Source organism: Denticeps clupeoides, unplaced genomic scaffold (genome assembly GCF_900700375.1).
Source record: "Denticeps clupeoides unplaced genomic scaffold, fDenClu1.1, whole genome shotgun sequence".
NCBI classification, from domain to species: domain Eukaryota; kingdom Metazoa; phylum Chordata; class Actinopteri; order Clupeiformes; family Denticipitidae; genus Denticeps; species Denticeps clupeoides.
Window position 1 is genome coordinate 33,560 of NW_021629801.1, and position 14,710 is coordinate 48,269.

The 14,710-nt window shown below is 41.5% G+C and overlaps 1 protein-coding gene across 1 annotated transcript in view; it reads left to right on the forward strand.

Moving 5' to 3' along the window:
• LOC114774387 (sec1 family domain-containing protein 2-like) overlaps positions 1-14,710 on the forward strand; it is a gene marked incomplete at its 5' end in the record, with an annotated part of 47,311 nt that overhangs the window by 20,747 nt on the left and 11,854 nt on the right. Inside the window, one exon of the mRNA XM_028966300.1 lies at positions 10,073-10,218. Coding sequence (XP_028822133.1) covers positions 10,073-10,218 — 146 coding nt within the window. The remainder of the gene's footprint in view (positions 1-10,072; positions 10,219-14,710) is intronic.

A 14,710-nucleotide genomic window follows, 5' to 3' on the forward strand; every position in this document is an offset into this window, starting at 1 on the left:
GTTGACTACCTTGATGCAGGGTCTTAAAATTTAAACCTGGGCATCAGCAGAGGTACTTCTCATTAATGGAATTATTGGTCTGTTGATAAAAAAAAATTATTAAAAAAATATTTTTGGGGGGGCGTGGTGCTGGTGCCAGTGGATCAGATTTTCATGCAAAGCTTCTGTACTACCTGTATAGCATATTGACACAACTTGTACATGTAGGGTGGTAGTAGCCCAGTGGGTAACACACTCGCCTATGAACCAGAAGGCCCGGGTTCGAATCCCACTTACTACCATTGTGTCCCTGAGCAAGACACTAAGTTGCTCCAGGGAGACTGTCCCTGTAACTACTGATTGTAAGTCGCTCTGGATAAGGGCGTCTGATAAATGCTGTAAATGTAAATGTAAGCGTGCACTAATGCTGTGTGCCCCTTTCCCACACTTGACTGTAATCATTTTAAATATTAAAGCAAGCATAAGGGATTAACCATTGTGATTAACTCTTTGCAAAATGTGATTACTTTGACATTTTTTCAAATGGATTTCAAATAGATGGCAGTCCTAAAAGCAAGTGTTATTATATGTTATCTTTTTTTCAGTTCGTTATTATGGCTTCTGTTACATCAACCCCAAATTGTGTAAAGCATCAGTCTGTTATATAACTAGCTGCTCACTTTCTGTGACTAAATTCAGCCATCAGTTGTGATAATATGCTCACTCGAACTGTTGGATCACTGTATCGTAGCACAGGCTGAACCCCGATGAACTCGGTCGTTGCCATGTCAACTGTGTCAGTCCAGGTCAAATGTCCCTTACTCCATCCTGAGCACATTTGAAGCGTCCTCTTGAATGTATGTGCATATACTGCAGTGTGTGTGCGCTTCATTAGCAGTGGTTGTATAATTTAGGAAGACATACTGTGAAGCATGACCTGCCCTGCGACCGCCCCTATGCCCCTCACCCCGCAGCTCCATCCGTTATTAAGCAGCCCATTAAAGCATTCAGCAGGCCACGGCAGGGAACAGAGTGTCTTCCCAACCACCCTCCCTCCCCTCACAGTGAATGCATGTGCAGTGCACCGGTTGCAAGAAGAACACTGAGATCTTGCAAAATGAATTCATCAAGTGTGCCGACTAACCCGGGACTGAAGTCTGCTTATGTGCTGTGCTGTATTTATTGTCTGGAAAGATACAGTCTGCACATTGTTCTCTATGAAATTGAGTGTGTTTGTGTTTAGCATGAGTCTAGGTAATTCCTGCTCTTTAATCTTTATCCAAAATGGCCACCATTAACTCTTCTGCATATCAAAGAGAGTCTACTGCAACCACAGCTGTAATAAAATCTACAGTCACAGACTCATTCCAAAAGATATCTTAAGTGCTGACCTTTTCAACTGTGTGTCTGTCTGTGTGTTTAATTCTGTGCCTTGCCTACTACTTGCTCTTTCTGAAAAAAAAAACAGCACGGGTGTATAAGTTCAAAAACGTCAGTAAATGTGATGATGCACAAGCAAATTTATCTTACAAATCAACAATTATAATGCTGATCTTAACCCACATTTATACAGGGTTCAGCAAATACATGCACTACAAGACACAACTTCATTTCCACTTATAGTCACATGCATTCTGATTGCTTTGATCTCTCCGTCAGTTAAACAGGCTTCAAAAGAATGATGCCTACACTCCAGTAAGCTTCACCCATGTCTCTCTTAATGATGTGTGTGGTTACTAGCCACACACGCACAGATGTTTCAATGTTCTTTCACGATTGTCACAGGAATCATTGATTGGACAGTAAAACACGAACATGGTGACAGCAGTATTGTATACGTAAGTTTGCTACGAACATGGTGACAGCAGTATTGTATACGTTAGTTTGCTACGTAAGTTACATAATTTCGGTGTGTCCTTTTTTTTGAGAGGGGGCGGGGCCTAAACTTGAATAAACTGGTGAAATTTGCCATGCAGAGAGCGGCACAGGATTATGGACTGAAACCGGAATTCTGACGCGTCTCAGACGGAAAGCTTTGATCTTCGGAAGTGATTAGGGCCGATTTAGTGCCGAAAGTTGCTGTGCTGTATGTCCTTTTAAAGCCCATACTCTCCACTTCCGGCCACTCCAATGAATTTTATATTGTTTTTCATTCAAAAGTGCTTGTGTGGTTTAAGAGCCATAATTGGTACAGAGATACCAGAGCTTTCAGTGTCTGACTCCCAGGTATGCAGTTTTGGAAGCATCGAGTGAACATTAAACAATAAAGGAACTTCCATGCAAGTCATTTTATTTATTAGTTTCACCTACATTCTATTATTAGACCTGTTAAAGTACTAATAAAGCAATAAAAAGCCCTGCACACAAACATCATAATAGAAAGAATCTCATGCAGGTAGACTAAACAGCTACAGTTTATTCATGAAGCATTTTCTAAACATTTAAAAGTCTTTGGCAGAACCACAGTCACAGAATGGTCTCATCAAGTAGACTTCTGACTCCACTTGTTCTTTCTTTGTTTTCATACTTTTCCTCAGGCTTCATTCCAAACCAGATTCAGGCTGATCGTGATATCTCCCAACTGATGCCAGTTGAGCAGGCGTGATCAGGACCTCTTAAATGCATTAGACAGCCACAAGACATGACTGCACCATTAACATGGAGAGATATTCCTTACCTTATGTTTGCTTTGTTTCTTCCTGTCATTACTAGACATGCCTTAGGGTTCCCAGTTTCCCTGTTTTTGGCCCTTGTGCATTTTTCCTTGTGTTTAAAATAAATCCTTGTGTTCTTGACGTCCCATTTCTGTGCCTTATTCCCCATTCAACCCCAAGATGTGACAGGTGAATTGTGATACCATATATTAATCATATCATAATCGCATATCGCAATACTGACCTTAATAATCGCAATATGCAAAATTTCCTCAAATTGCACAGGGCTAATTGTAATGGAAGTTCTTGTACATTAACTTATTGGCTCAACTGATATCTCATGTACTTGTTCTCAGTCATGCAGATTCATCTCTGAAGATTAATAAACAGTTTTGTTGTAGATTTCATTTCTGGAATACATATGCAGAGAAATGCACGTGAGTCACTTTTCCCCTTCCAGAGATGCATACAGACAGACATTAGCATAGTGTCTGACCTGTGCAGCATTGCTGTGTTTCCTCCTCAAGGTCCACATTCCACAGGAGATTAGCCTCTGCTCTGGTCGCCGCACGCTCCTCCACCTACTCCTCACAAAAATAGAATTTGGGCTAAAGGTCCAAAAACCCAAAGGCCTATTTATAACAAGCGGCGGTACATTCCAAAGGTGTGATATGAGCCCGCAATGCCTGAATGAAAGATGCGGATGTGGGTCTCATGACTGCGGGGTCATTGTGCGCCGCTGGGATAACGGCCACTTTATTAGTCGTGGCGGGGGTTCTGTTTGTTCTGTTTTAATATGGACATTGTCTTAATTTTATGCATGCATGTGTGTCTGTGTGTGAAATTGATTTGTTTTTGTCATTTCACACAATGAAATGTGTCCTCTGCATGTAACCTGGGGAGTTAATTGCATAATGCACCCGGGGAGCAGTGTGTGGGGACAGTACTTTGCACATGAGGACCTCAGTGTTACACCCTGACTGTTCGAGATTTGAAACCACAACCCTTCAGTTATGAGTGCACTTCCTTACCTGCTTATATATGCTGCCGTGTGTGTGTGTGTGTGTGTGTGGGTGAGTGTATATACAACTTGTGTCACCAATATATTACATGGAGACATTTTGTCTGAGAAAAAGGCTTCATTACATAACTGAAAGCTAAAAGAAACATTATTTGCTTTTGGGTCGGGCTAGGTTTACACGTTAAAAGGTCTTATTATAGAGAGTATTACGCATTTATGATACTTGTTTATTAGCATAGATAGTCATATATAAAATATACCAAAACAAATATGTTCTCTTTTTTGGTCACTGTTACAATGTAATGTAATGAGCACCTTTACTGCAACCCACCATTATTGTGAGTTTTGGAAGATTTTATGACTTGTACACGCACACACATTCTCACAGTGTGCACTGCTTGTGTATTGCATCACACATTACGCAGGCTGAACTCCGTTAGGGCCGGACAGGTGCAGAAGAACCCATTTCCCCCACATTCTCATTAGCCATTTGAAAGAACGTTCCAGAAATGCTCAGAAAACTGCTTCCCGCTGCACAGTACACTGAGCCACTTAACAAGGTTGATGTTTGCCTCTCTATTCCACGCACACACTTGCCTTCGTCTCCTCTCCCAGGCTGTTGGGAGCATGGCAGTGTGTGTTGATGTAGAATGTACTGGTGTAAAAGCTCTGAAAGAAAATCAGACTAAAAGCTTTTGCTCAGTGTTTAAACTGAACAAATAAATTGCTATTGCTTGATTGGTCAGGTGCTGCTGTATTTGTGCCACCACTTGAGCTAATGCAGCTAATTCACTCCCACTCTTATCCTCTTGATGCATGCACAAATACTCACAGCCGCACATGCTCGCAGAGCACCTCATACATACACTACTGTTCAAAAGTAACCAACCATTAACAAAGTTTGATGTTGTCAATTTCGCATCAGCTTATCAATTAGATGCTCTACAAATTGAAAAGGTTATTCTAATGATGAATGACTTTTTTTTTTTTTTTTATGTGACAGACGTGACTTAATGAACAAACAGTTGCAGATAAATTTCGACTTTGCATATATGCAGATATTTCATAATTAAGACATTTCCAGGATCTCAGCACAATAAATGAAGTCGAAATTGCAATGACAGATTTTGCAGATTACACATTACATGGACATAAAATAATATGATTTATATTGTGGGTACATGGAGTGTACCAAGTGACTAAACTGAGACTGGCTGCTCAGTCTCACTTCAGGCTGTTTACCGTTCCTGTTGTGTCCCGGACTGGAGTTGGGGAACGCAGGATAGAGCTGTAAATCTTGGCCCAAACTAATGCTAAGGAGGTAAAAGGAGGCTAGCCTGTGGCAGTTGTTTTTAACCCTCTTAGTCTAGCGCTCATAGTACGAGCAAAGAAAGCCGGGCACCTAAAAACCTAAAGTATCCCATTTATTTCCAGCAGTTCCTATATACTACTATATGTTGTACATCTTTCTTAAAATGTACCTGTTTTTGCTTATTTTTATTAAGAAGCAGTATTTGAAAATAAGTGATGTAAAGATTTAGTAATTGGTCATTTTATGTCTGTTTTTGTTGAAAGTTACATTTATCATATGGCAATTGCATATTGCAATTTTGATCTAAGTAATCACAATATGAATTTTACCAAATCACGCAACCATAATTTCCAGCTACCAGAGTTACTTATAACATAAAAAAAATTACAAGACTGACCCATTTGATAACACAGTCAGGTCCATAAATATTGGGACATCGACACAATGTTAACATTTTTGGCTCAATACACCACCACAATGGATATCAAATGAAACGAACAAGATGTGCTTTAACTGCAGACTGTCAGCTTTTATTTGAGGGTATTTACATCCATTTACATTTACATTTAAGGCATTTATCAGATGCCCTTATCCAGAGCGACTTACAATCAGTAGTTACAGGGACAGTCCCCCATGGAGCAATTTAGGGTTAAGTGTCTTGCTCAGGGACACAATGGTAGTAAGTGGGATTTGAACCTGGGTCTTCTGGTTCATAGGCGAGTGTGTTACCCACTAGGCTACTACCACCCTACTTGGTGGTAGGTGAATGGTGTAGGAATTACAACAGTTTCCAACACCGTGCTTCACTGATGAGGTGGTATGCTTAGGATCATGAGCAGTTCCTTTCCGTCTCCATACTCTTCTCTTCCCATCACTCTGGTACAAGTTGATCTTGGTCTCATCTGTCCATAGGATGTTGTTCCAGAACTGTGAAGGCTTTTTTAGACTCTAATCTGGCCTTCCTGTTTTTTGGGGCTCACCAATGGTTTACATCTTGTGGTGAACCCTCTGTATTCACACTGGTGGAGTCTTCTCTTGATTGTTGACTTTGACACAGATACACCTACCTCCTGGAGAGTGTTCTTCATCCGGCCAACTGTTGTGAAGGGTGTTTTCTTCACCAGGGAAAGGATTCTTCGGTCATCCACCACAGTTGTTTTCCGTGGTCTTCCGGGTCTTTTAGTGTTGCTGAGCTCACCGGTGCGTTCCTTCTTTTTGAGAATGTTCCAAACTGTTGTTTTGGCCACGCCTAATGTTTTTGCTATCTCTCTGATAGGTTTCTTTTGTTTTTTTCAGCCTAATGATTGCTTGCTTCACCAATAGTGACAGCTTATTGGATCTCATCTTGACAGTTGACAGCAACAGATTCCAAATGCAAATAGCACACTTGAAATGAACTCTGGACCATTTATCTGCTCATTGTAATTGGGATAATGAGGGAATAACACACACCTGGCCATGGAACAGCTGAGAAGCCAATTGTCCCATTACTTTTGGTCCCTTAACAAGTGGGAGGCACATATGCAAGCTGTTGTAATTCCTACACCATTCACATGATTTTGATGTAAATACCCTCAAATAAAAGCTGATAGTCTGTAGTTAAAGCACATCTTGTTCGTTTCATTTGATATCCATTGTGGTGGTGTATAGAGCCAAAAATGTTAACATTGTGTCAATGTCCCAATATTTATGGACCTAACTGTATATGGCACTTAGAGCCCTGATTACTTACCATGAATGTGTAACTATTTTTTTTAAGTAATTTATTTATTTATTTTTAATAAATCATATTTCCTAATATTCCACAATGTAGAACATCTCAATTACAATGATACAGTGCCTTACTGAGACACACTGTCCCCACTAAGATCCGTGCATTTACATTCCCAACTGAATAGACCCTGAGATTTCCAGTAACTTCACTCACTCCCTCGCTCACAAAAAAAAAAAAACTCTCAGCTTTCTTTTATTCAGTAAGTGAACACACAGACACACACTCACACTTTCGCGTGAGAGGCAAGGTAGGAAGGTGATGTTTAAACTGTTCCAGGCTTGTTCTGGATTGTTCCACCATGTCTGCCGACTGTTCTCGGGCCCGCAGCTGGGCCTGCAGTGATCAACATCAGGACCACAGGGCTTTCAGCCAGCACCACACACCAGCACCCAGAGCTCTGGCAGCCAATCAAACGACCTTTACACTCCTCACACCTCCACACACCACCACCCCCAGTCCAGCCGAGTTTCATACAAGGCTCAAGCGCTGCACTTTCCTTTTGTAAAACTTTTTTACTGTTGCTGCACTAACACTGGGCCTCTTTTGTGTGTGTTTCTGAGTGAGAGAGAAATAGAGAGAGAGGGAGATTCAGTGGCCCATCTGGATCCAGGACTCCAGATACCTTCAGCTTTTAGAAAAAACATGACCTTTGCACGAGTCTTCATCTACACACTACACACACTCACAGCTTCCCACTCTGTTTACATCTTTATTCATTCTTTGGAACACTGGAACTCACATCCGAATCACATCCTCGTCTCACGCAAACACACACATGCTCACGCTGCAAACTGGGGGAGTGAGTGAACTCCAGCAGAAAGTGAAGAGACAGGAGCGTGATGGTGTAAAACCCGTACATTCCACTTCTCCCCAATCCAAAACAAGAAGTGGCCACTTCTGTCTGATGTGGGCTATATTTGGAGAGGCCGCTCAATAATAATAACTCTGAAATAGGGCTTTAAATGAAAGAGAAATGCAGATGCAGAAATGGCAGTACAGTGGATCAACTATGGATCAAGGTCTAAGCCAATGAAATGCAGTTATGGTCTAACTAGGAGTTCAGAAGAATAGCATTACACTACCAGTCAAAACTTGGGATGAACCTTCTCTATGGCATTTATGGAGACCAAGATTTGGGCCATTTTGAAGAAGCCAAAATGCCTCCAAATGTTTTCACTATTGTCATCATCAAAAGCCACTTCATGAGATGCCCTTTAACATGAGTGAATGATAAGAAGGTGTTAAGTATAAACCCGTTGTGGTGGAGAGAAGCCAAGAATGTGAAATGCTGCAATCGCAGAACGCAATGCATAACGCGTCTTGCTGGCATCACATATTGTGCGTATGCAGTAGTCACACCTCAGAGGTTTGCTACAGCCAATCATTAGTCAAAGCATTTATCGTTTACTCCAAACATAAAATGCCAAAGCTTTGCAAAAATGCCAACTGATTGAATGTATGTAGCACCTGCTGTCCGAAAAGTAATAGACTTTAGTAGTCACGTATAGTTATACATAAATTTGCTTCCTAATATAACATGAATTACCTTCGATTATGTACTTTTAATGCACTCCTATTAGCCCATTAGAATCAAAGTTTTATCCAGGCCATGCAGTAAAAGGCCATTTTATTGACTTATTCCTTGGCATCATTTAGTAACCTGAAGACACAAACAGATATCAATTCAGGTTTGTTGTGAAATATGTGCAGGCTGAGCAGCATATTGATTGAAGTAATTGTCTTTGTGAAACACAGCAGCCATCACACTTGGTAAGCAGTAAGCAGCCATGAAAGGCACTCTGGGAGCGGTGTCACCTGGGATAGTACTTTGCTCAGCGGAACCTCAGTTCCATTACCCGCTAGGCCACTACTACAGTGATTGGACACCAGACTGCAGAGGTCCTATGAAAAGGATTATTTCATGGCTGAGGCATTTACAAAAGAGCTTTCTGCAGCAAGCAGAAATATTTATGACATCTGGTGTTATGGCCTGCATTACAAACACTGACACCCAGGTGAAGAGTCATGTTTTTTTTAGCTTTCTGGCTGAGTCCAGCATTATATAATATATGCTAAATATAATTATGTAATTTAGTTTGCCGATCGAGTCTGTGGAAACTGACTTATAGCCGCAATCGTATTTGCTCTACTTGAGTTCTTATTGGCTGTACATTCTGTACATTCGGTGTTACTGTGTCACACTGTAAATTATTAGATCAGGATGTACAGTGTGTACAGCATTCTGTGACATTGGGCACTCTGCATTAAGTATGTATGAAGTACCCCCCTTCCAGTGCAGTGCAGTTTACAATATACGGAGCCAGCCTGAAGCCATCCTGGCTTGTGCTTAATTATATTTGTCCTCACATTTATTTGTCCATACCAGGACAAATAAATGCCAGAGAAGTTTTATTTCATTGCTTTTGTACATTTGCATAAAAAAAGAAAACAAGACATTTTATAATATTTTGTGATTTTTAGATTGATGTCACTCATCATACTCTTCAATAAACTACATACCACCTGCCAACATTTGTTTTTCAGCCAAACTGATTGATACCTCTGCACATAAAACACAGTAAAAGGCACAGTGCTGCATGCTAGTAAAAGGTCAAAGCTGTTCTCGGGATTTACATATATAAATACACGAAACAATCACAATTTTTTATGGTTTTTGTGTGCATGAAATATTGAAATATTAAAATCATCCAGAATGAGGAAGCAGCATCATCAGGCTCCACCCATTTTAAACTATGTTTATAAAACATCATGTTCTATATGACAGAAATAATTTTGAAGACCTTGCGCAAGTAAAGAAGCTAAAACAAGAGCTAGTTGGAAATTCCAGCATTTCCTTCCAGTTCTTCCATGAGGAGATGGCATGAGAGTCATTAAAAATCTGTATTGGAAGGTTCTCCTCCTCCTTTTTAGGCCAGTGGCTGCAGAAGTGAATGTTCTTGATTAGTTCGAGTTGCTGTTATGTAAGAGGCAGTGATTCAGTGTGTGGAAGTGTATGTAAACGCATGTCTTTGGTTTTGGAGACCTTGACCATACGTCTGCTTGTTTACACCTTCGTGTGAAGTCATCAGTCTGGGGGGCCTCAGTCTGGCGGTGCAATCCTTCGCATGAAACCCCTCCGTTTTTCCCTCTCCGGCTGGTTATTGTGGCCGGGTTCTTGCATCCATAGCCACTCGGTTCAGTGGGTACACATTAAAAATGGATAAGGCCATTTGTTCTTCCCTGACTTGAAATTAAATTTAATGTACAGACCTTCCTGTTCATCAAAGCTGATTTTTTTTGTGTGTGTTGTGTGTGGATGTGTGTGTATTTAGGGGTGCTGAGTCCTGCAGAGCTGGTGATGGAGCGAGCACACTCCGTGCTGGAGAGCGTATTTACAACACTGAGGGGACTCGGCCACGCCCGCAGCCACATGAAGCAGCTGCGGTCCGTCTACAGCCCCAGTGATGGAGTGCACCAGGTCAGCACCCCATCTCTCTCAGTCTACCTGCCTGTCCATCTCTCTCCCTCCCCTTCAAATAACTGGTCCACCAAATGCTCACTCTCATAATGTGCAGACTTCTTCATGTGTACAAAGGAACTTTGCAGTATTCTCTTTTGTAACCAATATTTGTATGCGAGAAGTGTGTGTTTGTGTGTGTGTGTGTGTCTGTGTGTGCACGCGAATGTGTGTGTCGTTCTGTGAAAAGCTGTGCCTTTCATTGCCCAAGAAACCCAGAACAAAAATATACAAGTGCATAGACAAGGCAGGGAGGGGATTGTTTTATTCACTGCTCAGTACAGTTGTACAATAGCCTGTAGACAGTGGAACACACATTTCTGAAGCATCGTTTTCTGCTCGGGAGCTGAAGTTATTGTTGTGGATGATTGTCCTGCTGAAATTTTTAAATAATGTTAACAGCTCGTTCTTTCTTTAAAAAAAATAGATTCTGATTCCAGACCCAGAGGATGAGAGACCTTTTTGTTTATATATTTTTTGGTCGTATAGTTCCAGCATGTGAAAATGTAACTCTGGAGGAGCGTTTTTTTCTTAAAGAAAAAAGTGAAACAATTTCACTTGTCACTTTCCCGATGTGTGTTGGGGACACTGGTTTGTTTGGTTAGTTTTGAAAGTGAAGTGATTTTCATTGTGAAGCACTGCAGCACAGCATACGGTGACACAACAAAATGTGTCCTCTGCTTTTAACCATCACCCTGAGTGAGAAGTGGGCAGCCATGACAGGCGCCCGGGGAGCAGTGTGTGGGGACGGTGCTTTGCTCAGTGGTACCTCAGTGGCACCGTGGCGGATCGGGATTCGAACCGGAAACCTTCTGATTAAGGGGCCGCTTCCTTAACTGCTAGGCCACCACTGGTTGGTTGGTTGGTTGGTTGTGTGTATGTGTGCTGAATACGGTTGTGTTGCTCACCATAGAACAGCAATTGGTATTTTTATTGTCACATATTTTGTTAAAGTATTTTTTTTTTTTTTTCAATATAACCATTAAAATTTCCCATATTTGGTATCTCAAGAATTCAAGTTGCAGAACACACCTCAGCAGATATGAACTGCTGAGCCTTCTACTTAAGTGTCAGACGTTAGTGACAGACGTACCGCTGTTTCTGTTTGTGTCCGTCCCTGATTATGTTAAAACCAAATGTGCAGATGCACAATACTGCATGTAGCGCGAGAAATTTATATCGTCATCATGAGGACACAAAATATGTTTTATCAAAATCGTGAGACCGCGTTGTTTAATGTTGCGATTATGTGAAAAAATAAGCTGTGATCTTGAGATAGCGAGACGAGAAAAGATAAAAAATTTATGCCCTTGATGGCACAGTTTCTGCCAAATGCCGTACAGTTTCTTCAGGTCATGATGGCCTTTTGCAGCAGCAGGTACTGTGTCTCAGATTAATTTTATGCTTGTGTTAGTTTTATTACCTCTGCGCTGAGGCACTGACCTGACACTAACAGTTACATACTTGAGCAAAACTTTATTTTTACAGACACAATACCCAAAAAGTTGCCAAATCAGCCAGAAGATATTGTCTCATAGTCATATAATCACTGATGTAAACTCATCTGCAGAACTGAGAACACACACTCTGGCCTTTTTTTTCTCATGGATGCTAAGCAGATGTGTACGTTTGACACAGTGTTTGGAAGATCTGAGGGAACACAGTGTGTCTTTAGCCTGACTCTCAGCCCAGGAATGTACCCACCAGAAAATGCACTGTCACCTCTTCACTTTAATCTGGGACTCCGTCTGTCTGTCTGTCTGTTGCGGGCAATGTTCTTTTCTTTTTAAAGTTTTGATCTTTTAATTCTTTTTTCCGTTGGTCTACACACCATATTTAAAGAATATCCACGTACACACACGCACAGTATTGTTATTACCTTAGTTTGTGTAGCAGATGTAGATCAAAAAGAACCCTCTGTGCTACACTTCATTGTGCAGTTATTCCAGCAACATTTTGATACATACAGATACATACAATTCCATCATTAAGCATACAGTGTAAGAATATAAATGCCCCAAGACAATTATTTGTAGAGTGTGGACACCAGCTACTTGATGAACACTTACACACTTGTTAAAATTTCACAGAAATAAAATGAATCTACTTAATATTAATTTATTTAATCTACACTATTATCCTACAGTTTCCGTCAAGAAAAAATGAGGCCCGGACCAAACGGAAATCCTCGCAGCGGACTTACATTTACATTTACAGCATTTATGAGACGCCCTTATCCAGAGCAACTTACAATCAGTAGTTACAGGGACAGTCGTGTCTTGCTCAGGGTCTTCTGGTTCATAGGCAAGTGTGCTACCCACTAGGCTACTACCACCCTGTGACTTGTAGGTGTGTTTGTTCGTCATGTTACAGCGAGCCGATTGTGGGGGCCGGCGGTGGGCATGTTAATTCCCCACCCAGGTGGTGGTTGCGTAAATGCGCCCTAAGCAGAATGGTGCTGTTTTTGTTGGTACTGCTGAACCCCTCATTAAGTCTGACATGAATTTTGTCATCCCACTCGTTCTATTAAGGGATGGTCCAATCGGAGCGAATTCCTGCGATGATTCCTGACCCGGGCTTGGCTGTGTTGGTGCAGGTAGTGCTCCCATGGGCGTTAGTCATTAGATGACTACAACGATGACAGCTAATTTGTGTCAGTATGCTTATTTGTAGAGATTTTTCTGATCGTTGCTTTGTGTATTTGGGCAGTTTTGGGTCTGTGTGATTTGGTGCTTCCGCTGTCCATCCTTTTCCAAACATATAGAAAACTGACATCGACAGAACAAAAGACTGATAGATTGAAGAAAGTGATGAAGGATGGAAATAGATGGAGCACAGAATAGGTCCATGTCGTATTTTAAAGCCATCAGAGATTGTAAAAAGCGGAGCCGCATCTGATTGGCTGTTGTCCTGTACATTTGAAAGTGAACGTGCTGCACTCAGACAGAGAGAGAGGTGAGTAGCCAGGACCAGTCAGATAGACAGAGTGGACGTAGTCATTCATTACAGTCTTAATCAGGTCTTAAAAGTTAGACCCGAGTCCAACAAGTACAGCTTTTTAAAAGGCCGAACCCCACATTATTGTGGTAGTGGATGCACGTTACGAGTCAGCTATATGTTTTTTAATGTTATTTTTCATGGTTTCCACACCTCAGACTTTCCTTCATTGCCAGGGCAACCAGAATGTGATCACCAGAAGCTAGCGTCCGTTTCACTGCCTCGAAACACTCACCTGTCCTGCGCAAGCCTGAGCCTGAGTAAAATGATGGTAAATTAACCCCTGAAAAACACATTACATGCACCGATAAATGTACTGTAGAAGTAGAACAAGTAGAACAAGCTAGCAACATGCAGCAGCAAGCAGATCTTCAGGCCGAGATGGCAATCAAGTTCAAGCCCTTAAAACACTTGCACTTTTAATTGAGATTTCTTTTAATTTTGCCATCGAAATTCGTTGCACCTAACAGTGCGAAAAGTTAGTCTAGAGCCCTGTGGAGGGAACAGAGGGGCTAAATGAAAGGCAGAGAACTGCAGAATTGGGGGATGTGTCTGCAAGTTTACGGGGGGCTCGTCGCGTGTGAACTCAGGTATGTGCGGTCAGCTGCCAACCCAGGTGCGAGTGGATGAGGTGTCACTCGTGTGTTTTTGTTGTCGAGTCTGTAGGCGTGTGTGTGTGTGTGTGTGTGTGTGTGTGTGTGTGTGTGTACGCACATGTGTACGTATCTGACTCAAATCTGAATCAGACTGCAGCGGGTAGCGTGGAGGAGCGTTTGACAGGTTGATGGTGCTGAGGGTGGCACAAACATGCCTGTGAGTGTGAGTGTGTGTGTGTGTGTGTGTGTGTAATCTGTAGCCCGAGGGCCTGATTGTGATCTGCGATTGAATCAGTAAGCAGATTTTGTTTCTTGCAGCGCCACTAAATGAAGCTGATATATAAATGGTAACGGTGCTGGGACTCGTATGGTTTAGGATCATCGATATGATGTTCTGTACGTTGTATATAAATATAAATTCGAATGAATCAGTTAAGGTTGTGTAACAAGTTACTCCTGCAATGTGTACATTTCCAGACCTTCACAATAAAGTAGAAGAACCCAGAAGAAAAAAATTAAACTGACTAAACTAATCGTCACTCATCATAGTCTATTCCTCATGAAACTCCCCTTATTATTACTTATTAAGTCTGACTTTGTCCAAATAAGATGGACAAAAAGGGCATGACCCTCAACCCAATATTACGTTGCACAACCATTACAGATAATTGCTGTAAGTGAGTAATTTCTGCAGCTCTCATGGAGATTTCTGAACCTGTCAACAGGGATTTTTGTCCACTGTTCCAGAGAAAGCCGTGTCAAGCTGTGTCAGGTTCTCCAGACTTTCAGACTCTCCAGTGCTTTTGTAGGTGTTCAGTAATATTCTCAGGTCTCATGGAAAGCCTTTTAAGCCTTTTCTT